At 40.7% G+C, this 24,716-nt stretch overlaps 1 protein-coding gene across 1 annotated transcript in view; it reads left to right on the forward strand.

The window, feature by feature from the left end:
• The window catches only part of HYDIN (HYDIN axonemal central pair apparatus protein), a 421,862-nt gene that overhangs the window by 156,903 nt on the left and 240,243 nt on the right, over positions 1-24,716 (forward strand). Inside the window, exons 13-16 of the mRNA XM_069087496.1 lie at positions 376-476; positions 4,823-4,958; positions 11,172-11,336; positions 13,718-13,870. Of these exons, the coding sequence (XP_068943597.1) occupies positions 376-476; positions 4,823-4,958; positions 11,172-11,336; positions 13,718-13,870 (555 nt within the window). The remainder of the gene's footprint in view (positions 1-375; positions 477-4,822; positions 4,959-11,171; positions 11,337-13,717; positions 13,871-24,716) is intronic.

Genomic DNA, 24,716 nt, shown 5'->3' on the forward strand with positions numbered 1-24,716 from the left:
TTCTTTGTATATATTTTCTATTACTAACCCATGTACATATCGTGCCCTACTCCCCAGTTGACTGTAAACTCCTGGAGATCAGGAACTGTTTAATCTGTGTATTCCCAGCACCTAACACTGTGCTCACATATACTAAGTGCTTAATAGATGTTTATCAAATTGAATTGGTATATAATAGGCCTTTAATAAATGCTGCTTGAAGTGATTCCCCTAGTCAGGGCAGGGGAATGGGGCCTGGAGAGAAGAAAGGAAGAGATGTTTTAGGAGCTGAACTGATTCATACTTTTCTTCTCCCACTCTGTCACCCCCTTCCCATCAGAGGAAAAGTGACTGTTGTAAAAAGCCCAATGTGAGTATCTCCCTCTTTCTCACCAGGTAACCTTATGCTCTAACACAGTGCAGAAGTACCAGCTGGCTCTGGTGGTGGACGTAGAGGGCATTGGCGAGGAAGTACTGGCGCTCCTCATCACAGCAAGGTACCAGCACTCATAGCCTTGGGCCCCCAAACTCAGTACCCATCAGTCACTCATGGCAGGTTGTAGCCACAGCAGCTTGGGCTCCCTGAAGCCTGAGAACCATCCCCTCTGAACTTATTCTGCATTCATGGGCACTGAAGCTAAACCTGATATTCAAAGCACAAACAGCTAGGATGCATCTGAGGCCAGATTTGAACTCAGTTCTTCCTGACTCTTGGCCCTGCACTTTCTCTGCTGAGCTACCTAGCTGCCCCTTATATTAGAAATATATTCATATATATATATATATATGTTTTTTTTTCTAAAAACATTTTTGTATATTAATGTATGTACACATTATTTCTCTTTATAGAATGTAAGCCCAGGCATTTTAGAACCAGAGGGGACCCTTGAAATCATATGACATAGCTCTTATTTTGTAAGCAAGGAAACAGATTCTGAAAGACCCCACAGAGAGTGACCCTCACCCCTCAGTTACATGCACTGCCTTGGATTTAACATCTTCTCAGCTGATTGCGCTCTTTGACAACTCCACCTAGATGCCCAGGTTTGTCACCTCAGTTTGGCGTTGTCCTTGGTTCCGTCTCCCTCGTCCCCATGTCCAATAAAGGGCCAAGTATCTCTCTGCATCTCTCATGCCTTACTCCCCTCCCTGCCCTCTCCTCACATAACCACTCTGCTGGCTCAGCAATCTCCCACCTGATCTCCCTTTCTCCCGTCTCTCCTGTTTCTAACACATTCTCTACATGAGCTGCCAAGTTTATCTTCCTCAGGTGCCCATAGAAACTCCTGCTTAGGAAGAATCGGTGACCTCCTGTTGCCTCCAGAATAAAACACAAACTCGCCAGCCGGTCACAGTGTGGCTGAGGCTGACGTGCCTGGCCCTCATTTGTTACTCCCCTTCGTGCATCCTCTATTTTAGCCAAACTCGATGACTTAACTGTTCCCCAAACTCAAATTCCATTTTCTGCTGTCTCCCTTGCCTTGTCCTCTTCACCTCTGCCTCCCAGAATCCTTCTGTTCCTTGAAGGCTCAGCTCAAGAGTCACCTCCTCCATGAAGCCTGAAGGGATTTCCCTGTTTTACTACTGGTTTCTGCCTCCTCCATACCCGTTTACTCAATTCACTTCTCTTTCCACGTTACATTCACCCAATAGAATGTAAGCTTCCTAAGGGCAGAGACTGCTTTATTTTTGTCTTTGTATCTAAACACTATTTTAAAAAGGCTTGGCCATAATAGGCATATAATAAACATTTAATAAACACTTTAAATTGAACTGAAATTAAATCATGGGACCTGCTTGGATTAGTGTCCAGATCTAGGACTATGAAATTTGTGGATGGACAGTTCAGCTCACCATGAATGGTGTTGACCAATAAGATCGATAATGCTAAGGTATCTTTGGATCACCAGATTTTTAGGTCTCTCTTGAATCTGCCACAAATGCAATTTAAAGGTGCCACAACAGCAAGAGAGAAAAAAATTAGCAACTTGTTATACATGCCTAGGGCCTACATGAAATCAAGCATCATCCTGAAAATAATTTGAATAAGCTTTTCCTCCATTTGAAAAATTCCTGGCTGCTCTGTCCTGAGCTGTCTTTTTAGTCAATCAACAAACATTTATTCTGTGCCGGGCCCTTTTCTGGGCACTGAGGACACAACAACAAAAGTTTCGGCCTTTGGGGAGCTCGCAATCCAAGTGAACAAGAAAATGTTTTCATGGATAATCATATGTAATGAAAGCATTGGTGCATGCCCAGACCACATACAATGGGGTAACCCACAGGGGAGATGCTCAGACTATATAAAGGGTGTGTTGGAATGAACTGAACTTTGTGGCAAAGATCCGAGTGTTAAATTTTCAGTGTGAGAATTTACATCTTGGGAATCAGCAAATGCTACAAATCAGGGCTTGGTTTATTGGGTGTTTTAAAAATTGTCTAAATTTAAGAAAATTATGGAAGAAATAATAATGCAGATTAAATTTACAAGTATGTCATGGGTACTTTTTTTTGGAGGGTCAGTTATTAAACACCAGTACACCACTGTCAAAATAGATACAGGGTAATGTAAGGGAAGGTATTACCAGCCAGGAGGCTCAGGAAAGGCATTGAACCTTGGAGGAAACTATGGATTCTAAGATATGGAGGAAAGTAGGGAGGGCATTCCAGACATGAGACCCAATAAATAATGCAAAGGCATGGAGTGGTAGATGACCAAGTATGAGGAATAGTGGAAAGGAGAGTTTAAATGAATTGTAGTGTCAGTAGGAGAGAGTATTATATAGTAAGCCTGAAAAAGGTATGCTAGAGCTGAGTTGTGAAAGGTTTTAAAAGCCAAACAAAGTAGATTATAATTCATTCTATGATAATAGGGAGCCACTAGACGTTATTGAGTAGGTAGTGACCCAGACAGACCTACTCTGCAGAAAAATCACTTGGATAGCTCTGTGTGGGGCAGGGGGGATGGATTGGAGAGGGGAGACCCTAGAGGCAGGGAGACCCATTGAGATGCTATTGCAATAGTCTAGGAAAGATGCAATGGGGACCGGAACTAGGGTGTGACACATGGAATGTTGAAAGGCCAACACTGAACCATTGTTTGGATGTTGGGGTAAGCACAAGTGAGGAGCTAAGCACAGAAACTGTGGATCTGGATGACTAGAGGAACGTCATGCACTTCACAGAAAATAAGGAAGTTTTGGAAAAGGATCAAATCTCACTGGTTTGTTGCTTCAGAAAGAAAAGGAGTCAGATCTCTTGCCTACTAACCGAGGGCAATATTTGCTGTTATTGTTGTTGCAAGAGATCAAACAAAAACAGAATGACCTTGTGAGTGGCCCATCCCACAGCAGGCAGCCTGCCATCTCCTTTACATGGGTCAGTCTTGGAAAATTCCAGATCCTCTATCCTTGGCTGCCCATCTGTTCAACTAGGGGTTGAAAATAAAAAGTCGTGGTTCTGAGATCCCATGAGATTCCTAGATGACTTGCTACAGCTTCTTTGGCTATGTGTGGCAGGTGAATTACTTCATATTTTCTAAGGGTCACTTTTTTAGGCAACTAATTTACATTGAAGGCTGTTTTAGTAATAATGATAATTTTGCAAATAAATTCCAGAAAAATATATTGAGCTAAATGTGAAACTTTGTCCCTCATCCATGTCAGTCTTCAACTTTTTAGATGAAAGATAAAATAATTATAGTCTTTTGGGTGCTGAGGACCTGTGTCATTACTCTTTAGGACCCACTGGCCAAATTCCTGTGCCAAATGTAGCATTGTAAAGTTGAAAGGCAGCATGGTCTAGGATAAAAGGAACTGGAGTGGGAGTCAGGAGACTTAGGTTAGCTCTCAGCTCTGCTGCTGACATGGACAAGTGGGGGAAAATGACATGGATCTGGGGGAAATCTTTTCCTCTCTCTTGATACCAGTTTTCTCCTGCACAATGATAGAGCTGGACCAGACCAACTCTAAGGCTCCATCTTGTTTTGACACAATCTATACTTCAGAGCAGCGTCACCCTCCCTACCATCCCTCCTAAGCCTGCATCTAATTCCAAACTATTACTTTATGGCAGGTATACTATGTAGTTAACCATAGGAAGGACAAGAATGCCATAAAATAACTTAAGATTTGTTTTTAAGTTGATCTTTGATTGAAACTTTGAAAAAACTGGTAAAAAAAAAGTCCATCTGGGGAATAAAAGACCAGTCATGTCATGAAAGACCTTTTTAGCAAAATGGACAGCTTTACCTCCTGGAGAAGGGAACTTTTCAAATTATGAATGAAGTTGTGTTATAGAATGTTTCTTGCTAGTTGTTGGAATGCCAGCCAATGGGATCTCTTCTTCCAGAACAGCTGTTCTGCAGAGGAATTGGAATTGGGGTCATTTAGATAGCACAAGGACTTGGTAACAGCTCAGGGGTGGCTAGGGGAGGCCTTTCTGAGCAGTGCAGAGGATAAGAGCTTGACATACTATTTGGGACTGTATGTGAGGGCCCCATTGGTGGGGAGGACTTCTAGGTACCCTAAGCAAGTTTACCCTAAGGAGGCTTGGACTCAAGAAAGCTGAAAAAGGGGAAATGGCAGAAAATTGGAGCCTTTACTGACTCTGACAGAGTGTACAGCCTTGTAGAAGGACCCACAATTTCTCCCTGCATCCTTTGCCAAAGCATGTTGATTAAAAGGGGGTGGGGGGAGAAGAAAGGAGGGAAAATGATTAATGTAGTTATCAGTGAAGAGGTACCATGTGACAATGACAAATGCATCGTGCTTGTTTGTCTGCATAATCTGAGGATAAACAACTCTCCGTTCTTTTGATTTATTTAATCTTCTTTCTGGAATAGGTGCGTGGTGCCTAAACTCCGTGTGGTTAATCCGAAGCTGGATTACGGGTGCTGTTTCATGAAATACCCTTACCAGCAAAAGGTGCAACTCATCAATGAGGACGACCTCCCAGGATGCTATGGAGTTCTCCGACAAGTAAGTCACTGTTTCTGTCCTCCTCTCTCTCCTTACCACTTCCCTTCTCCCTTTGTCTCTGTCTCCCTCCATCTCTCTCTATCCATCATTCCCCCCCACCCCATTTTTCAGGATTCCCTCAATGAGAAAGAAAGTTCTTCTAAATAACCTCTTTCTCTGGCATGTGATGTACATTCTTGCTTTCAGTTTCAGGAGCGTCTAGGGGAGGTTTCTCTCCATTCAGCTGGCTCTGCAGCTGTGGGAGTAAACATCTGCAGGTGCAATCAACTGTTAATGTCCCAGGAAAATTACCCTGATGAAGAAGTCGTAGGACCAATTAAAGGAGCACACAGAAGGTGCACCTGCAGATAGTGCATAGAACTTTATAGGTCACAGGAAGAAGAGTCTGACTGACCAAGACCATGCCTTGAGTTTCTTAGCATATAATGTGAATGGCAAGACCAGAAAGATATAGATAGTTCAGGACAGAAAGGAAGAGGGAAAAGAAGTTGGTGTGGCCTTCTGTGTTAAGCTTCTCTATCCTTTTACTCTTGGTCTAGGAAGAAAACATTTCTGGATAAGAGGTTCAAAAGCCTATCAACAGGCTAGAATAATGGGCCAGAAGAAAGAAAATAGAATCTGATGAATTTTAAATAGAAAATTCTCTCTTTAGCTTTTTTAAAAATCAATTGCACAAGTGTATTTTAAAGGAAATATGATTTAAATTTGCAGTTCATGGGGAAGACACCTAGAGGTCTAAATTTATAACGATCTCAGATCTCACTGAACACAGTGGGGCACAGCTGTAAAAGAAGTTCATCTTGCCTTTGAAGTACAATGTCCAAATCATAGCACGTTATAGGGTCACTGTATGCTATAGAGGCCAGGGCACATCTAGAACATTGTCTTCAGTTAAGGAGGGCACTGGAAAATTGGAGTATGTTTAGAAGGATGGTAAAAAGTCTAGCAGTGATAATCTAACAGAAACAATTGGTGAAATAAGAAATTTAAAGCTGTGCAGTCCCTCAGGGATCCTCTAGTCCCACTCTCTTAGTTTATAGATGAAAAAACTTAGTTGAAGCTTCCCTGAGTAATAGCCACCAAACAGGAATCCAAGTCCACACCCTCCAGTCCCTGCCCCATGTATGCAGCATTGCCTCTGGGAAAGAGATGTGCAAAGGGCACAAGGACTTCTTTAGGCTTTTTTAAGGGCTATCGTGGTTCCATGGAAAGAGTGCTTGATTTGGAGTCAACAAAACCTGCATTCAAATCCTGATTCTGCCTGATGCGCACCTACTGCCAGCGTGACTTTGGGCAAGTCTGGTAACCTCAGATTCCTCACCTGCAAAATCAGGGGTTTGAATTACATGACCTCTAAGGGACCTTTCAGCCACCAATCTGTGGTGTTATGAGCACATGGAAAAGAGATTTGATTTCTTCTGTATAGCACTAGAATGGAAAAAAAAAACTAAAATAAACTAGGAATGATAAATGGAACTTATAGGGGAAGAGATTTCACTATAATATAAAGAAGTTTCTAGTAATTAGGGCTTTCTAATAATGGAATCGGCAGTTTTCAAAAGCAATGTATTTCCTGTAATAAGAAGTACTCGAACAGGGACATTATGGAAGAGCTTATTAGGCTGGCAGGGAGATTGGGCAGTCAATCAACAGGTTTTTATTGTGGAATGGTGAGACTGAATCCAGGGAGACAGCTTAAGTAGCTACTGTAATAGTCCAGGGAATGAGAGGGAGACTCCCAAAGGCATACCAGAATGGACCCTCTCTGGTGATTCACGTGGGCAGAAATGACACTGCCCAAAGGAAGCCAACACTTTGGCCAAAGATTATAAAGTCTCAGGTGGATCACACAAACCAAAGGGGCACAAGATGTGTTTTTCTCTCTGTTGTCCATTAAAGTTAAGGGACACAGAAGAGGAAAACTGAGATAGCTAAGAAAGTAGCATTTGGGAATGGAATTTGAACTTCTGGGTCACAGTTTAAAAGGTTTCAGACTCCTGGCTACTGATGGAGTTTCCCTAAGAAAAGCTGGCAAGACAGGGAGATGATGCTATGGATAGAACGCTGAACCTGGAGTCAGGAAGACCTGAGTTCAAGTTCTGACTCAGGGGCGTACGAGCTGTGTGACCCTGGACAACTCATTTAACCTCTGTGTGTCTCGGTGTCCTAATGCATAAAATGGATACGGTAATAGCACCTACCTCTCATATCTGTTGTGAAGGTAAAGTGAAATAATGTGCTTTGCAACCTAGTGTCTTACACGTTTAATTAAAAGGACTTTAAGGCAAATATGAGTGAAGAATAGTCATCTGTATACCAAAGAGAGAAATTGAAATGAGAGAAGGATAGACATGTAGAATTGCAAAGAAGGCAAGGTCCAAGAAAGAACCACATGACCTCAAAACAAATCACCAGAATGTGGCCTTAGTTTAAAAAAAAGCAATATGGGTAAAAGATGGCTGGGGTAGCATTGGATATTGAGAAGGGATATGCATATCAAAAAGGCTAGGAACCAGTAAGGAGAAGTCTAGTGGGAACACATTTGGGTAAAGATCAATGGAACTGCAAAGCCCCATAGGCCCAGGCTTCCTGTCCCACTAAGGGGACCTGGATTTAAGCTCCTCACCAGTTTAGGGTGGCTGGCTCACCAACAACTCATCTCAGCACAGCCACCTGCAGGAAATCCCTCATGCTTCCTCCAGCTGCCACTGCCTTCTACCATTTGAGATTCCTTCTCCCTCTTCTAAGGAGAAAGGAGAGTTAGCAGAGTCCCAGCACACACATCCAGAAGAGAGTGAGAAGTGAGGAAGAGTTGTTTCTCCCTGAAAGTCCAGTGGCTGGGCAGTTCTTGCTGCTCAGTGACAGATCCTCCTCAATATGCTGCTGCCCTTAGGGGACGGAAGGTGACACAGGGACCAACCAGAAACTTGTTTTGTCACTGGGCTCCCTGGAAAAATCCAGAGCAAAGGCCTGTCCCTATTCATACTCAATGGGATGGCTTCTGTTACCAACTGCTAACCAGAAGCAGCTTTGTCATCTGAGTATACACAATAGACCATTTAGACTATCAGAGGAAATCCGGAAAACAGATTATGAACCTGGCACAGAGGCTTGAGGTCATCAGAGACTTCATTTATCCAGATATCTAAAACTCTTCTGCCAAAAGTTGAGTAGCTAATGATTTCTTGCCTTGCCTTCATGATAATCTCACCCTTTCCAAGATGGAAGCAGCAAAGGAGAATTCTCTCCTGGTGTCTGATTGTCACATGAATATTGTGAGTTTGTGATTGAAAAGTAGAGGGAATTCAGATCACATTACATTTCAAGAAAGAAAACTTAAAAGGATTCTGAAGATCTCCTAGACTAACATTCTTCAAGACAAGTTAGATTAGGAAGCATAGAAAAACATTAAGAATGAAATTCTGAAGACATAAAGGGAAACAATGAGGAAGGAAAATAGGAGATGCCTGAAGATGTGAGATGTGGCTGCACAAGAAACTCCCCAACCAATTTAGATTTTTAGAAAGTATATGTAGAGGGGGTGGCTGGGTGGCACAGTGAACAGAGCACTGGCCCTGGAGTCAGGAGGACCTGAGTTCAAATCCATTCTCAGACACTTAACACTAGCTGTGTGACCTTGGGCAAGTCACTTAACCCCAATTGTCCTGCCTTCTCCCCTCCGAAAAAAAAACACCAAAAAGAAAATATACGTAGAGAAGATTGAAACAAAGGGAGGTGATAGAAAATGACTGTGTAAATATAGCATGGTCTTATAAAGCTAGTGGCAGAAGTGTGAAAACAAAATAAGCCAAAGATGGTGGGTGAAGCTAAGCTCAACAAAAAGGATTTTTTAAGCCGTATTGTAGTAATAGGAGGAAAGGAAAGAAGGAGAGAGGGGAAGGTGCCTACTGTGTGCCAGATGCTGTGCCAAGCACTTGACAACTAGCCTTGGGAAGTGGATGCTCATATTATCCTCATTTACAGTTGAGGAAACTGAGGCAGGAAGAGGTACCAGGGTCACATAGCTAGTCAGTGTCTTAGGCAGGATTTGAACTCACATCTTCCTGGCTCCATGCCTAGCACTGCTATCCACCAAATGCATGGGTTGGGTGGGATGATGATAACTCACAAGAGAGAAGGAAGAGCTATGCAATTCTTAGCTTGCTTCTATTTTCTCTGAGGAGAATGTCCTTTACTCTGGAAATGACAGACAACCAAGGAAGGAAGTTAGTTGGGTTCTTTTTTTTTTTTTGGCTTTTTGGAGGGGGCAGGTGTAGCAGCAAGCACCCCAAGCGTCCTCAGGGTTTGCTGCCACCACAGGTTCTTGGATCTGCTTTGTTAAAGGAAAGCAACTCAAAATGGGTTAACAAGCTTACTTTAATCAGTCAGACATATATCGTTTACCTTGTTCAGGGGAAATGGTCAGCACCCCGAACTTCAAAGTGTACAGGCAGAATTATCAAGACAGAAACAGATCAAGTAGACAGATTTCCAAACTATCCAACCATTGCATCCATACCCAGTCAACATCTGGGTTTCCACATCTGGGTTTTTCAAAGCCGGGGGACTCTCAACAACGGCTTCCCAGAATTCAGATCAAATCACAGAACACTTCTCAAAGTGAGTCCCAAAACAAAGCTACACATCAGGGCTTATATAGCCTTCTCCTGGCTCAGAGAATGTAACAACCTTATTGGCTCACTGGCCAATCAAGAAGTATCTACTGAAAAACAAGCCTCCCTCCCCAGGCTTCAGGTGCATTTTAGCCTAGGGGCAGGGAAGATCTTCCAAATTTGCATTTCCATTACAGCAGGGCAGGGAAATTGGGGTTAAGTGACTTGCCCAAGGTCACATGGCTAGTAAGTGTTAAGTGTCTGAGGTCATATTTGAACTCAGGTCCTTCTGACTCCAAGGTGGCACTTTATTCACTGCGCCACCTAGCCACCCCTGTAAGGAAGTTAGTTAGAGAGCATCTAGCTGTTCTTTCATCAGCCTAGATGGAAGACATCATAAAACAATTTAGCAGATGAGATGACTAAGTCACAGTGATTTGAAAGGTGTTGGAAAGGCATCATAGAAGGTCAAATATTGTACCTCTTTAAAGAAAAAAAAAAGTTATAGAGGGGGGTCCCTAAAGTCTGGACATAGGAAATCTCATTAACTGTGCACATTTTTCAAGAAATGAAATGAGTGAAATTTTCAACAGCATTTTATTTAATTAGCATAAATGAGATTTCATAGGAAGACATAGGAGACACATAGGAAATCTCATTAATTAATTTAATTAAATTAATCTCATTAAAATGGAAAATAGTCCCCAATAGCTAATGAAATTTTTTATTCCATATGAAATTGTCGTGGCTAAAATTTATCCTAATTAAATAAAATGTTGTTGAAAATTTCACTCATTTCATTTCTTGAAAATATGCCTAGTTGATGATATTTCCTATGTGTCCTGACTTTAGGGACTGACTCTGTCAATTATAGGCCAGTGAACTTGACTTCGATTTCTGGGAAAATTCTAGAACAGATGCCTGAAGAGATGATTGGTGAACATCTAGAAAAAGCAAAGGCATTTAACAAGGGGCAACGTGGTTTCATCATGGGCAATTCATGCCAGGCTACCCTCCTTCCCCTTCTTTTGACAGCGTTACTAAATTAGTACATTGAGGGCACCCAGTAGGTATAGTTTGCCTAGACTTCAGTTGACACTATTTTATACTATTTTTGCAGAAAAAGTGAGATGTGAATTAGATGAAAATACAATTAGATGGATTGGGAATTGGTGAAACAGCCAAACTCAAAGAGAAGATGTAGATGGTTCCATGTCAACTCGGTACATCCTCTTGAGCAAGTGCCCCAAGGGATCTAAGCTTGGTCTGATATTGTTTAATATTTTTATCTCTGACTTAATAGAGGCATAAAAGATGTGTTTATCAAATTTTCAGTTGGCACAAAGCCAGGTTAATGAGTTGCCATGATGGATAGTAGAGTCAGCATCCAAAAAATCTGGATAGTCTCCTATGTCCTATGAACAATATCTCAGGACTGTATGGAGTGTCCCAGATGTCTTAGTGCCATTTTCAGCTTTAATAGCTTTTAGATGTTCCATCTTTGTTTCAAAAAGTTTTTTATAATAATATGTATGTTCCATTGATTACTAAGCTTGTATGTTTAGTTATAATTTGGGTTTTCTCCTTCCTCCCATTCTAGGAATATGAGGAGTCACCTGCTGTACTTTTTTCTAGCCCAGACCCTTGTGGGATTATCAGCCCCCAGAGCACAGTGGAGTTATTGGTGATCCTGGAGACTCAGGTCCTTGGAGAACATGAGTGCACAGTTTACATTGCCATCTTTGGGAGTAAGGACCCACCACTGGTGAGAATGCTGAAAAGTGACCCAACATTGTTCTGCCCCAGCACTCGAGATGCAGCTAGAGCTTGCCATCATATTGGCCACAGACATCGTGCAAGTTCTTATTTTCCAGCTTCTTAAAGTTGTAGATTTTTGGCTGAGTTGCAGAATCAGAAAAAATGAATTTCTGAGGCCTCTGCTAAGAACAAATACTTCAAGTCAACCTGATTCTGTCTGCAGTTGAACAAAATAGAGGTTTACATTCTCTTCACATGTGTAATCACTAGAATCAGATTCACTAAACAATTTTCTAGGTTCTTTGTGCTCCATACATTCCCTTGTGCTGACAGCTTGCTGCAGGTATAATGCAGGACACTCAGTCTCTTGGTTTCCTCATATGTGAAGGGGAGTTGGAGGTTGGAGCCAATGACCATTGAGATCCCTTTCAGCTCTGTGATCTGTGGTCTCTCTAAACCTGAGACTCATCATTACTGAGTCCGATACTGACCCAAGTGAGGGGCATGATAACTTATCCAGAGCCGCTTGGCTTCACCTTCACTCACAAAGGGCTAGCTATCAATGAACATTTTTTTACAAGTGATCGTGTTTGCTGAGAGTCAGGAAAATCACATAGTGATTTCACTTGTTGAATGTTAGATGCCACAGAAGCTATCTCACTTAGGAATCAGTTAATTCTTCAGCATCCCAAATGGAAGCCAGAAAAAAGACAGATGTTTTTCTCCCCACAGCCAAAGCTATTCGTACCTATTTAAAGGAATCGATTCCATCTCTGAATGCACTTAGATACTGCTATTCATAGTGTTAGGCTTTCTCTTCTTTGGATGACATTTTACTGTTACCTCTTGTGTTCATTTTCCTAAAAGCCTCAAAGATACAGATGTTAACTGATTCAGCAACTCCTTCAGCCTTACATGTCTGAACAATCTACTGAAAATCCGGACACATGCCCACTCATATCCAAACACTCAGAAAAATGTTGCTAGCCTACTCTTCAGAAATGCTCTGCTCTTGGGGCGGCCAGGTGGCTCAGCGAGTAAGAGCCCCGGCCCCAGTGTCGGGATGACTTGTGGATCAAATCCAGGCTCAGACACTTAGCACCCACCCAGAAACACCTGGCCGTGTAACCTTGAGCAAGTTACTTAACCCCAATTGTTTAAGGGCGGCCAGGTGGCTCAGCGAGTAAGAGCACCGGCTCCACTGTCGGGATGACCTGGGGATCAAATCAGGGCCCAGATACTTAGCACCACATGCAGAAATAACTGGCCGTGTAACCTTGAGCAAGTTACTTAACCCCAATTGCTTTAAAAAAAAAAAAAGAAATATTCTGCTCTTTCTGGTCCTACTATTTTCTTGAGAAATGTGTATGGTTAACCTTAGTCATTTTATCAATCACACTAACCACCCAAATGGTTGCTGAGCACTAGTCCTTGAGACGTGCTCAGTTATTCCAGGGAGAGTTATCTCTACCTTTGCTTCTTTTGGAATGGGGGCATGTGTGCCTGGTCCTTTTCAGTTTATCTTTCCCCTTTCTAAATCTCCCATTCATATTCAGAATTAGCAAGTGAAGGAGGAGCAGGTATTGTTCTCGATACTGTAGAAGAATATTGCCTGCCTAGATGTGGAACGACTGTGTGTGATTGTGGAAAGAACACTTGATTCAGTGAAAAGGGAAGGAGCCAGAAGCCTGGTCATGCCCTTGACTGAGGGGTGTCAGGAAATTCAAATGGACAGGGAATTTTTTGAGCGACTATTGTGTGACATGCAAAGACCAAATAGTCCTTACCCTTGAGGAGCTTATACTCTGCTGGGTATAAACAGAATCATCCAAGGGTAGGGGGAAGCACTAGCTACAGGTAGCATCAAGAAAGTCCTCATGTAGGGGCTGGTCCCTGAGCTATGCTTTGAAAGGAAACAGATTTTATGGAGAGAGTATGATGAAAGACAATATTCTAGTCACGGGGGAGTAGTAAGGAGGCCAGTGTGCCTGGACCACTGAAGATACAAATGGTAGTAATGCATTATTGGTCTGGAGAGAGAGATTGGAGCCACACTATGAGTGGTGCTAAATGGCAGACAGAGTTTTTATGTTGTCCCGGTGGCCACAGGGAAGCACAGAAGCTTCTTGATTAGATTGATAACATAAACCAGGAAAAACAACCATGTCCTCCCAAGATCTGTCCCTTGGCACTTGGTCAGGCACAGAATCCAGGTCTGAATGGGGCGGACTCAGGATGCCACTACCAGCAAAAAGGGACAGAGACCCTTGTTACTCTCTCGAATTCTGATTTCTGTAACAGGAATGAGAAGAATTTACTCTCTTGATTAAAATGATGGGTCAGTCATTGTCAGTCTTCTCTCTGTTCTTTCCCTCTCGTGGGATGTAGACTGTCCACTTAAGGAGCATTGGAGAAGGCCCTGTGGTCCATGTGTTTCCTGACAGAATTGATTTTGGCAGCATCTATGTCCTGAAGGATACATCTAGGACACTCCATCTATCCAATCAGTCTTTCATTACCGCCTTCTTTACTGCACATTTGGTGAGTATGTGATGGAACTGTGAAAACACCACTTCGGAAATCCCAATGCTACCCAATATATGGGAAAATGACGGCCAAAAGGTCATTAAATTTGCCCAACGTTTCAACTGTCAGATAGGGCATCTTTCTTTTGTTCTTTTTTATAATCCTTCCGTTGCTCTAAGCCTGTAAGATGCACTATGATGGAAAAAATAGAGCACTGGACCTGGAGTCAAGTGGGGACTTATTTTCAAGGTTAGTGCCCGTAAAATAATTTCATATCTATAGAACAATTCAGAAGTCAACTAGCTCTTTTTTCCCCAAATGTATTTCTTAATTTTTAAAATGTTCTTAATTGTTGGGGCGGCTAAGTGGCGCAGTCAATAGAACACCGGCCCTGGCGTCAGGAGGACCTAAGTTCAAACCCGACCTCAGACACTTAACACTTACTAGCCATGTGACCTTGAACAAGTCAACCCCAATCACCCCTCTAAAAAACCAAAAATAAAATGTTTTTAATTGTTTAAACAAAATTTCAAAATACAAGCAAAAAAATTTGCTATGAATCCTTGGACTTCTGTTATGCCATTTGGTTTTTTAAAGTGTCTATGACATTGAGCAAGGTAGTGATCCAGCTCTGCTTTTTATCAGCATCTCCTTAACTTTCTTGTTATTTTCTGTACAGTGTAAAATGCTCTACTGATGCTCTTTTTTTCCCCTTGCATCTTAATCATGGTCCACTCCTTCCCCTTCCAACAAAAATAAGTTAATTGAAGCAAAACAATCTAATCTAATTTAAAAATCTAATCTAAGATCAGATCGATTCTAGGACCAATGATGGACCAAAGAATCCATGGCCAAAGAAGCACATTGGCCATGTCTGAAAATCTTAAGTCTCATTTTGTAGCCTTAGCTCATCACCCCTCTGCCAGGAGATGGGGAACCTGTATAAACACTACATGGTGCAGACAAGCCGGGCAGGCAGAACTGTCAGGCATCCACTCAATCAACAAACCTATTGAGCATGCTTCGGCAACTGAGTCCCCTCTTTTTTTGTGGGCTGAGACTCCCCTATGAGCTACTACCCTTGAGAGAATGGATTTTCAGAGGAAAGGGGAAGATATGTTGTCCCTTTGATATTTACTCTCATTCCATCCCTGCTCCCTGCCCCTCCATCCACCTCCCCACTCTCACCTTGCATGTGCAAGGAGTATTTGGTCCAGAAGATTATTGTATTTCTCTCTCAAACAAAATATTATCTCAGTGCTTGGGTCCTTGAATTTCTAGCTATAAAATCTCTGGAAGTGCAAACTTGGACAAACCCCAATACTTTAGATCTCCTTACCTGGTTTGCTATCTCCATACCCCATCTCATGTGTACAGTGTGAGACAAATACAGCTGACACAGACAAGATCAGTGTCATTTTTATTCAGTTCCCCAAAACACAACACAACCTTCAAATTGCTGTTAAATATGGTACCACTCTAAGCTGTGGCTGCTTGCATGGGGCACTGGGACTGGGAAGGGAGAAGAGGTTGTGTGGTTTTGTCATTTTCCTCAGTTCTGAGTGTGTCTTGGTAGGTTGACATCGAGATGTTTTATGTATTTTGTAGGATTTGATTGAAGTTCTTTTTATTTTTGTTTCTTCTTGCTGGGCTTTGTTAGTAAGATACAGAAAGACTCACGAGATGAGGGTGTTATTTTATATCCTGCTACTTTATTGATGTTATTACTCCAATTGATTTTGGTTTATCTCTTAAGTAAATCATTTGGTTTATCATATGTAGATGCTATTGATTTTGTTTCCTTTTTTACCTATGCTCATTACCTCAATTTATGGTGGGTTTTTTTTATATTATTACTATCTCTAGTATTTCTAGAACCATATCGAATAATAGTGGTACCAACAGACATTGTTGTTTTACTACTGATCTCATTGGAAAAGCTTCTAGAGTTTCTCCATTATAGATAATGCTGGCTTTGGATTTGCTAGTTATTGATACGGTTTACCATATTATGGGGAGATCTTTTTATTTCCAAGCTTTTCATTGCTGCTGTTTTTTAAAAAGAAACCAGGAATGAGTGTATTTTGTCAAAAACTTTTTCCTCATCTATTGGTATATACATGAGATTTTTGTTGTTTTGTTATTATTATGGGCAATTATGTTAAGAGTTTTCCTAATATTGAACCAAATTCTTATTGCTGATATAAACCAGATCTTATCAGAGTGATTAATCTTTTTATTATGTTCCTGTAGTCATTCTGCTAATATTTTCTTCAATATTGTTGCATCAATATTCATTAGGAAATACCAATGGTCTATGGTGTATGTTTTTTTCTCTGCTTTAATTCTTTTTGGTTTGGTTATTGGGACCATATTTATCTCATAGAAGGAGGTTGTTAGGATGTCTTTTTTTCTATTTTTGTAAACAATTTATGTAGTGTTGAAGGTAATTTTTAGAATTGAGAGTCACAGAGCTTGAGAGTTGGGGGGAACCTCAGTAGCCATCTAGTTTGACTCATACATGAAAGAAATTCACAGTGTAACACACCTGACAAATTGTCATCTATCCTCTGCTTGAAGACCTCCAAGGAGAGGGAGCCCATTCCTTTTCTATTATTGTTATTTTTGTATAATCAAGGAAAACAGATTCTCTAATTGGTTATGTTAAAAATGCATATCTTTTTGTACATTGAGTTAGTCACTGTTCTGTTGGAAGATGTGTAGTATTCTTCATCATTGGTCCTTTGAAATTGTGGTTGGGTATTATGTTGATTAGAGTTCTCAAGTCTTTCAACATTGTTTGTCTTTATAGTTTTGTTGTTATTGTATTGATTATTCTCTAGATTCTGCTCACTTCTCTCTGCATCAGTTCATACAACTCTTCCCATATTTTTCCAAAACTGTCTCCTTCATCATTTCTTTTAGCACAATTGCAGTCATGTACCATAACTTGTTCAGCTATTCCCCAATTGCTGGCTGTATCCTTAATTCCCAGTACTTTACCACCACAAAAGAGCTGCTATGCATATTTTTGTACATGCAGCTTCTTTTCTTCTTGTTTTGATCTCTGTGGTACATACACATAGTCCTGGTATTGCTGAAACCCCCCCCCACCCCCTTAAGCAACCCATTCCAATTCTCTATCTAAATGTTAGAAAGTTTTCCTGATATCAAGTTTAAATTTACCTTTTTTGTTGTTGTTTCTGGTTCTTCTCTCTGGGGTCAAAAAGAATAAGTCAAATGTTTCTTTTTTTATAAGCCAAATGTTTCTTACACATGACAACCCTTTGAATATTTTAAGACAGCCATCATGAATTCTCTTCTCTTTACTCTTTATAAATCTTGTATATACCTATTTATTTACCTCTTATGTCCTCCATTAGAATCTAAACCCTTTGAAGGAAGAAACTCTTTTTGTTTTTCTTAGTATAATACTTAACAAATAGTAAATACTTAATAAATACTTGTTGACCGACTAAGGGATTGATATGTCGAATTTGGGATGCCTTTGAGACATCTAATTAAAAATGTCTCTTGTAAGCCAATCCTAAATAAGGTTTAATCCAAAAGTCAATAAACTCCCATGAACCATAAGTGAAATCAAAAACTATTTTACCAGTTAGTATTCAAAAGAATATAGTATATAAATATTTGGAGTTCATATAAAGCACTCCTCATTTCCTTCTGCAGAATCAGTATCCCAACCAACTTGTTACCCCAAAGAGTAACAAAAAGCATAGTAAAGATTGACACCAACTTCCTCTATACTGAGACCTCAGGCAATAAGGAAGCAAAGTGACTTCCCTGCAAAGATTTTGGTTGTGTGCAGGACTGGAACTTAGGAGAGAGATAAGGGCCTAATGTATAGATCTGGGAGTCATCTACATAGAGGTGATTATTAAATCCATGAGAACTGATTGGGCCATCAAGTGAGTATAAAGAAAAAAAGGGATCTGGGGCAGAATGTTGGGGAACACACAAAGTTAGGGGATATAATAGGGATGATCTCTTAATAGGATTGAGATAGATTTGGAGGACTAGGTCATGAAGATGAATAGATTGAGGAACTGGGACATATATTTGAGGGAGCATCACTGTGTATGCATATATATATATATACACACACACACATATATATACATATGTGTATATATATATATATATATATGTAGAGAGACAGAGACAGAGAGAGAGGTCCCCTAGCATGGAGGCAGAACATGGGGAGGAGAGAAAGTCTGTAAGCCAGGTTCTGAGCTCATTGTGAAAGGAAAGAGAATGTCCTGGGAGTCAGAGATAAAATCCACTATGCTTTGGATTGAGTGATAAATTTGGACAGGGTGAACCCCAAAGGATGTGAGGTAGCTTAGTGAAGGTGACATAGGGAATGTCTGGAAGTGACATGAGGTAGAAAGGAATATTCTGATTATACTACCACAATCAGCACAGGAGGGGTTTGAGAAAAAGAGGAGCTGGGACTAGAAAGGATGGAGAGGGAAGTGATACTATTAGGAGGGAGCCTGGTCTCTGTAAGGGTCAGAAGATGGAAGGAATGAGAAACAGAGAAATTTAAGATGAAAGGAAGTTTGTTCATTGTGGAGGATGTGTTCCAGAGAGCAGATAGATCCGGAGTGGGAAATTGGAGTTGGGAGGAGGGCTGAGGTAGACACGTGCTTTCCTTGAGGAAGGAGGTATGAGTCAGGTTTGGGGAATGGGATCTATAATCAGCTAGTCAGGATTTCAGAATCACTGGGTTTTTGCTGACTTTCCTGGAAAAATCATGCCTGTGTTAATAGTTAAAGAAATTAGAGTACCCATAAATCTTCTAAATGTCTAAAAGAGGCAAGAAATTGCCATAATTACATATTAACTTGAAGGATAGTACCATATATTACCAAGATAGCCAATTCAAACCTATTCCTACAGAAAGCATTAACTGGCAACTTTGGTAGATAGAACTTTCTTCCTTTCTAAGAATAGTGCTCATTCATTATTAAGTATGGAAGCTGCTAGGTGGGCAATGATTGGAGTGCTGCTAGACTCCATGTCAGGAAGACCTGAATTCAAATCCTGCTTTGGACACTTACTAGCTGTGTGAGCTTGGGCAAGTCACTTAACCTTTGTCAGTCTGTTTCCCCATCTGTAAAATGGATATAAAATAGTACCTCCCTCCCTGGATTGTTGAGAGGATCAAATGAGCTAATATTTGTAACGTTCTTTGCAAACCTTAAAGCATGACATATAAATGTTACCTATTATTACAATGAGGGGGCAATACTTATTGAATTAAATGGAATCATTTGCTCTTTCTTGGGAATGAGGAAAGCCAGTACTATAGTCTTGTAATTAGAGTAATCAATACAGTTGCCAGGAATTCTTGGTTCCCTTTTTCTTGCTTGAGTCCTTGCTGGGAGGGGTCATTCTACCTCCTTTTTCATTTTGTGTGAATGTCAACATTCTTTGGATGCAGCATAACCCATCAGCCAGTCTGGAACACCAGGTCCTGTCATTCAGCCTTGACATAACAGTAATTATGGAGACTGGAAGAAATATCTGTTTGTTAGTAGCCAGGGTATTAGGAAATGGGGAGCTGAAAGTCTACTCTCACAGGGATTTTGTGAGAATAAATTAGTCTGGAAGGTACTTTAAGCTTTCAAAGAAAAGTGCTATATAAATATTGTTTAGTGGGGCAAGAGGGGTTTACTGTACAACTGCATCCCCGGAGAGTTGCCGGACGGGATAATTTGTTTATTTTCCTATCACAAGCACACCCAGCTGGGGTTCCTGGGTTCAGGGCATCTTAATTTGGTGCTTCTGTTAACTGGCGATGCTGAAGCATTATTGCATGAATTGGAACAGAGAGGATTCTTTGATCTGGACCTTGGAGGCATCTGAATGTTGGCCATTCCTCTCAGCTCTGTCCTGGGTTGCTGTGGATTTAAACAAGAATGCTCACCACAGTTCAGTGTGGTCCCAGGGCTTCAAGGAGATGAACCTACATGTTAAAATGCCAAGAGAGAGCCTGGAAGAGATGTACAGGTGATGTTGAATGTTGTTCTTACCTGGAAAGAACCACATCCAGAAAACTCTCAGGGAACTAGAGGCAATAGTGGCGAAGATAGGTCATCATCATTCTGTCTGGTCAGGCTCCAGTATTGGTCTGTAAGATTTATGTCTGCTTTTTATGGATGCTCCATGATGAATTGAGTTCATTTCTCAACACTTAGTAGGAAGAAACAGACATATGTACATCTATCTATATACACACACATCCATATATATATATATATATATATAATTTGATTCCTCTTTTGCTCTGGCCCATTATCCTTATGGATGCCGAAGTCCTAGTTTCTTGAAAGCCAGTGGTTCCTTGGGCCATAACCAGGCCTTAAGAGATGTTCACCATACACTAATCTATTCAGTGGCCAGTCAGGAACTAACACTTTTGTATGCAACTAACACAGGATCTGCAATGTCTCACAGACCAGTTGACTTTCCATTTTTTGAGAAATGATTCCAGTGGAGAATGCATTGACCCTCTTAGGCATTCACTCCCTCTTCCCATTCTCAGTGATATGGCATGGTATAGATAAATTCTGGGGCAGTCATCTCCCCTTCAGACCCTCTGTCAACATCCTTGTTAGGTTCATCATAAAGAGATTAACTTGAGCATTCCTACACTTTCATGGAGCTAGCATATCATGACCTCTCTAAGATGTGGTTCTCCGTCCACCCATTTAAGCTCCTGATTTATCTGATAGTGCCTAACACTTGCCTTTTCCTTCAGAAAAGAATCATGACAAATGTTAAATGTACAAAAAGACAGCAGTTACCTGCTACTGACTTAGTCTGATTCATCCCATATTTTGCATTCGATCACCTGATGGACTATGGAATGTTGACTTGCTGAGGTACTAAAGAGTGGCATAAATGTTACTGAAAAAAATCCTAAGAATATCCTGGAAAAATGGATACAAGTAACAAAGAAATATAATTTAAGGAGCTTGGTGGCTGAGTGGACAGAACCCTAGAGTTGGAGTCACAAAGACCTGAGTTCAAATCCTGCCTCTGACATTTATTAGATATTTGAACCTGGGCAAGTCACTTCACCTCATCTACCTGAGTTTCCTTATCTGTAAAATAAGGATAACACTATAGTGCCTTCTTCCTAGAGTTGTTGTGAGGGTAAAATGGGATAATTGTAAGGAATTTTACGAACCTTGAAGCATTACGTAAATACTGGCTATTATTATTAGAACCAACTGAGCCATTTAATTTTTTTTGTTTGTCATCAAAGGAACTATGGATTACAACCTTCCCCTAATTATACTTTTTAGATACCTTTGGAAATATAAGGGATGTATTACCAGTGATAGTCTAATCACCAATAAGTCAATTAGACAGTTTATGTTTTTACTAATGAATAATTCATTTTGGTTATATAAATGAGAGAAAAATGAATTAATGACTTCAGGATTATCTTATTAGTATAGACTGAGCCCTAATAATGATGGAAGGTTACTGGCTTGTTTTGATAAGAGTAACCTCAAAGGTACCTAGATTTGTTATCTTTATCTGCCTTTAAAGAAACAAAGAAATTACATAGGTTATTAACCCATTTCTCAAAGTGCCCTCAAGAGAAGAAGACACCGTTCTTGAAATTGCTGCAGATGATTACAGTTAGCTGGGTGGGAAGGGGAAAAAGTGATAGGAAGGGATCTTTTTAAAAATCAGAAACATATATGTCTATGTGTTTATATTTAACATATTTGCACATCTTCTTTGTAACATCTTTTCTCCTACCATGTCATAATTCCTTCCACGATCCAGCTTGATGTGCTGGTACTAATTATACTTTCCTTGCTTTCTTTTCTTGGTTCTATGTAAAATATCATAATGGAGGAGTTGTCTTGTAAATATGAATATGTCTTTAAAATTAGCACTCTGTCTTATGAAATCTCAGTGCAAATTGTTCAAATCTGTGACCCTTACAAAAGTTTCATGATACAGTAAGCCATAAGTGGATGTTAACAAAAGATGCCTGAAGGCTGAAGAGCTATCAAGAGACAAAGATGGAGAGGAGAGAGACTAGAGAGATTCAACCTCAGTTCTCTGGAACCCCTAAATGACAGCTGATGGAGCCAGCCACAGAAGAGTGAAGAGTTCCTGGGTCAAGCCAGGAACTGCAAAGAGGCAAACCAATAGTAGCCGAGTGGCTGTGGTGAGCAAAGGAAGAATTAATAGTCTACTGGTTGAGTTCCTGGACCCAGCGCAGGATACCCTGGACCATACCAAGTTTTAGGTCCAAGTAGACCCCTTCTTAAACCAACAAGAGCTGGGGCCAAGGAGCAGCAATCTGACCTATATTGAGAGGTACAGCAGCCAGGATAAGAAAGCGATAATGCCCCTCTGTATGCCACTCTAGCTGGATCACATCTGGAATATTGTTTTGAGGTCACAATTTAAAAAAAGGCATTGAAAACTGAATCCAGAGGGAGGTATTGGTTATTGTCCTTTATTCTTGAAGAGGACCAAAATGACATCACTATGTTAGAGTCAAGTTACGCAGTGTATCTGACTATGACTGACCAGACTAATTAATACAAGCTTGGTATGTGCTACCTCAGGTTGGGCACAAATAGGCCACATGAACATTTTGGGGTGGAACCTCTAAATTTGTCCATCCATGTTTCTTCTGAGCTATTTCAATTCTGCTTTGCTTGTAGAGCACAATACCTTTTTTTTTTTAATGAGAGCATGCTATGCTGAGTGGTCCTGTGCCAGTGTCTCCCATGTCTCACAATTGATCCCAAAATTCTTCAGAGAGATTTTGAGAGTATCTTCATATCTCTTCTTCTGTCCACCATGTGAACACTTATTGCCTTGTCTGAATTATCCATAAAATAGTCTTTTAGGCATGTGTATGTTTGGCATTCAAACAATGTGGCCAGCCCATTGGAGTTGCTCTCTCTGAAGTAGAGTTTGGTTTAGAGTTTAGAGTTTTCTTGGCAGTTTAGTTCAAGAAGGAACCTTAGTGTAGGTACCTTATCCTGCCAGGTGATGTTCAGAATTTTCCTAAGAAAATTCAAATGGAAGCGATTCAGTTTCCTGGCATGGCACTGGTAGACTGTCCAGGTTTCATAGGCATACAACAAAGAGGTCAGTACAGTTTGGTAGTCAGTCTAATACCCCTTCTCTCCCACATTTTCCTTCAGAGGCTCCCAAGTATTGAGTTAGCTGTGGATGTTAGTGCATCAACCTCATTATCAATGTGTACATAAGTGGACTTATGCACAGTATTCAGAACTTCTCCATTTGCTGTAACCCATGGTTCCACATATGAATTGTGTGGTGGTGGCTGATGGAGCACCTGTGTTTTCTTGGTGTTAATTGTTAGACCAAAATGTGCACAAGTAGCAGAGAATAGATCCATACTTTATTGCATCTCAGCTTCAGAGGCTGCACTGAGTGCACAATCCTGTTAAAGGATATTGAGTTTATGACAGCTGAGGATCAGGTGAAAGAAGCATAACTTAGAATATAACTTAGAAAAGAGAAGACTAGAAGGAGACATGATACCCATGCAAGACTCCAACTAAGATGGTAACTTGGTAGGTCACACAAGGGCCTAACTCTCCCAATTGTACTCTAGCAATGATATAAAAAGAATAATTCTATTAACTGAATAATGACCAACAAATCCAGCAAAAAGCATAAATAGCCCCCTTGTCCACTCCAGGACTACATAAAACCACAGGTAGAAACTGTGGACACTGGAAGATTAATCCTATTAGAGAGGCTGGCACAAGCACCAATAAACAGACAGCATAGCAAAGACCAACATGGCAAACATGGCAATACCATGAGTAGGGAAACTTGAAGCAGAGCTCTAACCCAGGAAGCCTCAGGAAACATGGAAACTACCCAGCACCTTAATAAGGGAAACCACAGAAGGGACCACAAAAGGCAGTACTTTAATTAACTGGGGGAGTCCCAATAGGGAACAAAAGACTAGACATCACCCTGACTAGGAAAACTCCAGAGGGGACAGAAGAGGCCACATTCCAACCAAGGAAGAATGGACCACTGCCTAGCATCTTTATTAAGGAAACACAAAAGAGGAACAGAAAACCATTTAGTGCCCTGATCAAGGGAGGCTAAAGGGAGTTAGAGATCACCCAATGTCCTCCTCAGGGACAAACACAGAGCTCTGGTCATCGACACTGAACCACCCCTCTCTACCACTCCTGCCTCCATGTTCTAAGTACAGACACACCATGTGAAATGAAAGCCAGAAAGTGGAGCCCAAGAAAATAAAATCATGATAAATCAAGGTCAAGAGAGCGGGAGAGGGTAGATCCATATCATGGTACTAAGTCCCAAATCAAGAATCAAGTCTAGAGTGGTGAGTGAACAAAAGAAGACCCAAAATATCATGAAGAAATATTATGGGTCAAGAATTGTCCAAGAGGAAAACCCAGGAGACGAGAATAACTATGTTGCCTAGAAGTTAGAGTTATAGACTTGGTGTCAGAAAGACCTGACTTCAAATCCTGCCTTAGGCACTTATTAACTATATGACTTTTAGGACAGAAATGTCTTCAAGAATCATAGAGTTAAATAAGATAAGCAGACAATATGGGGATGGAGCTATTTTGATGAAAGAAGAAAGAGGAAGGAATGAAGGAAGGAAGGAAAGAGAGAGAGAAAGAGAAAGAAAGAAAAAGAAAGAAAAAGGAAGGAAGGAAGAAAGAAAGAAAGAAAAGAAAAGAAAAGAAAAGAAAAGAAAAGAAAAGAAAAGAAAAAAGAAAAGGAAAGAAAAGAAAAGAAAAGAAAAGAAAAGAAAAGAAAAGAAAAGAAA

Source organism: Petaurus breviceps, unplaced genomic scaffold (assembly GCF_028583685.1).
Source record: "Petaurus breviceps papuanus isolate PSGF00001 unplaced genomic scaffold, PetGlider_PUasm1.0 182, whole genome shotgun sequence".
In the NCBI taxonomy this organism is placed as follows: domain Eukaryota; kingdom Metazoa; phylum Chordata; class Mammalia; order Diprotodontia; family Petauridae; genus Petaurus; species Petaurus breviceps.